Here is a 2877-nt window from a genome sequence, read left to right as displayed (position 1 = left end):
GGCGTGGTGGGGCGGGGTGGGGTGGTCAAAGTTAGTTTGGGGTCTCTGGGTTTGTTTGTATTTGCAGTTTAGTTTGTATGCGTGTGTGCGTGCGTATGTTCGTACACACATGCGTGTGCATGCCAGACCGCTTGGAAGGGGTGGCCGCCAGCTGCCCCTCAACACACATACACACACACACGTACGCGCGCGCACACCGGCCCCCTCCCCAGGTCCAATTCCTGCCACGCTGCGACCGCGTGGCGGTGCTGCGGGACGGCCGCCTCATTGCATGTGGCACCTGGCGCTCGATCGTGGCGCGCGACCTGCCAGAGCTACGCGTTGAGGACGCCAGCATCAGCAGCGGCGACGACGACGGCGATGACGACGGGGCGGCCGCCGATGACGACCAGGGCCGCCCGCCCCGCGGGCCGCCGTCGCCGGCGGCGTCTTCAGCCGCCCCTGCACGGCTGCCGTACGCGCAGGCGTCGGTGGGGTCGGGCGGGGCCGCGCCGCGGCGGATCGCGCGCAGCCCGACGATCCACGCCACGCTGTCGCGCGCGATCACGGTCGAGCAGCTCTTCGCGTCGCCGGGCATCGAGACGATGATGTCGGTGTATGAGTCAACCTTGGACAGCTCGCTGCCCAGCGGGCCGGCGCTGATCGAGGAGGGGGACGAGGGCGAGGAGGGCGGGCACGCGCGCGGCGCGGCGGGTGCGCAGGAAATCGCAGGAAACGCGGGGATCGCTCCGGCGGACGGCAGCCTGCCGAGCGTGCTGGAGAATGCACGCGGCGCGGTCTTCGAGGATGAGCATGACGGGGACGAGGACGAGGATGAGGAGGGGGACGACGACGATGGCGATGATCTGGACGAGACCGACGACGGCACCACAAGCAGCGCGGGCCCCGAGTCGCCCCGCCGCGGGCCCGGCAGCCTCTTCGCGCTCGGCGGGAGCTCGGCGCGGCTGTCGCTCGCGCGGGGCGCGCGCCGGAGCTTTGCCGGGCTCCTGCGGCTGGGGTCGCGGGCTTCGGGCGGCCTGGAGCGGCCGGGCAGTGCGCTGCTGCGGCCCGGCAGCATGCGCCTGCGGCAGGGCAGCACGCTCCTGCGGCCAGGAAGCGTGCTGGACCCACCGCGCGGCGGCCCGGAACGGCCGGGCAGCAGCCTCGCCGCCGCCGCCGCCGCGGGCCCCAGCATGGGCCGGGCGCACAGCGGACTCATGCGCCAGGGCGGAGGGCTCTCAGGCCTCCCTGGCGCGCTCGGCGGCCCGCGGCACAGCGTGCGCTTTGAGGACGTGCCGGAAGGGGTCGAGTCGGAGGCGGCCCCAGGCCAGCGCCCTCACCACCACCAGGGGCCAGACCACCACGTCCGATTCAACGACGTGCTGCCGACGATTATCAGCCGGGACGAGGACTTCGACGACGACGAGGGCGGCGGCGGCGGCGGCGGCGCCGTCTTGCCGGCCGAGGGGGGCAGCGTCGTCAGCGACCGCGTGGGGCCGGCCGGCGGCGGCGGGCTGGAGGCGGCCATCCCCGAAGAAGGCAGTGAAGAACCCGGCGGCGGCGGCGGCGGCGATGACGCGTCCCCGAGGTTCATTGCCTCGGATGGCACGCTGCTCAGCCCGTTCGGGGCGCCGCTTGCGGGACCGGCTGCCTCCGGTGACGGCGCGCCGACGCAGGGCGCGGGCGGGTCTGGCAGGCTCGAGTCGGGGCCGAGCGTCGCTTTTAATGAGTCAGCGTTTGCCAGCCCCTTCAGCTATGCGACCGAGCCCTTTTCCGTGATCGAGCCTCTGACCAGCATCGGACCACGCGCCAGCTCGAGCCTGGGCGCGCAGAGGGCGCCGAGCGGCGCCGGCCTGCGCGGCCAGGGCACCTTTGCGCGCATGGTCAGCCGGGGCTTCAGCGACTTCGTCTCAAAAAGCTTTGCATACCGGCCCCAGTCGCAGCCGGTCATGTGGCTGGGGCCAGGCGGCGACTCCATGAGCCTGAGTGTCGCCGGATCGGTCCTGCCCCAGGACATGTCTGCCCCCCTCGAGGGCCGACCCCGCCGCGGCCGCGGCGCGTCACGCGGCCGCGGCGGGCGCGGGGCGGCACGTGGGGGCCGCGGCACGGGGCGCGGGGGGCGTGGCAGGGGGCTCGGCGGGCCCTTGCTGGACGGCCTGTTTCACCCGGGTCGCGGCGGCAGCCGGCTGGGGCCGGGCCGGGTGGCGGCCCAGCGGTCGGAGGGGTCTGGCGTCGCCGCGCGCCGCGGCAGCGGGACCAGGCGGGCTGCGCCGGGCCACGCGCCGCTGGCGAGGTCGTCCCTGGGGACAGCCATGTCGATGCCGGTGGCGGCGCGCGCGGGGGCCGGGCGGCAGAAGCAGGCGGAGGCGTCAAACTGGTGGGTGGTTCGGGGCGCGCAAAAGGGGCGCAAGGGTGTGGGCTTGTATGTAAAGAGTGGGCAGCCATTCAGCAGCCCCCTGATGCAGCCCTGCAGGCCCGACCATTTCCGCAACTACCTCGGCTGGCTCTTGGCCGTTGCGCACGTGCCTGACAGGCTGCAAACGTTGGCATTGTGCGCCCCCATCATTGCACCACCACTAACCCTTATGCAATGAGCCTTGCTGGGGCATCAGCTGCCCGCCCCTCAGACCCTGCGCACAGCCATGTGTGTTGCAACACGTCCCCTTAAGTGAAACCGCACACCCACATGCACATGTGGACGCGCGCACACACAACTGCAGACACACAGCACATACACACACACGCACATATATGCACGCACACGCACGATCGCACACGCCAGTGCCCGTGCCCACGAATGTGCGCACATGTGTACACGCCAGGACGCGCATGTGCACGCACCCGCCCCCCCCCCCACCACACACACACATACACACACATCGCAATACATTACTACAC

General features: G+C 71.7%; 1 protein-coding gene across 1 annotated transcript in view; it reads left to right on the top strand.

Annotated features, from left to right (window-relative positions):
• Positions 1-77: 77 nt before the first annotated feature.
• The window catches only part of MNEG_12975 (Multidrug resistance-associated protein 4), a gene marked incomplete at both ends in the record, with an annotated part of 6135 nt that continues 3335 nt past the window's right edge, over positions 78-2877 (top strand). The window contains 2 exons of the mRNA XM_014038553.1: positions 78-89; positions 213-2356. Of these exons, the coding sequence (XP_013894007.1) occupies positions 78-89; positions 213-2356 (2156 nt within the window). The remainder of the gene's footprint in view (positions 90-212; positions 2357-2877) is intronic.

The sequence above is a fragment of the Monoraphidium neglectum genome (genome assembly GCF_000611645.1).
Source record: "Monoraphidium neglectum strain SAG 48.87 unplaced genomic scaffold scaffold03550, whole genome shotgun sequence".
In the NCBI taxonomy this organism is placed as follows: domain Eukaryota; kingdom Viridiplantae; phylum Chlorophyta; class Chlorophyceae; order Sphaeropleales; family Selenastraceae; genus Monoraphidium; species Monoraphidium neglectum.
The sequence above is the reverse complement of the archived record's forward strand: the minus strand, read 5'-3'. Positions and strand labels throughout refer to the sequence as shown.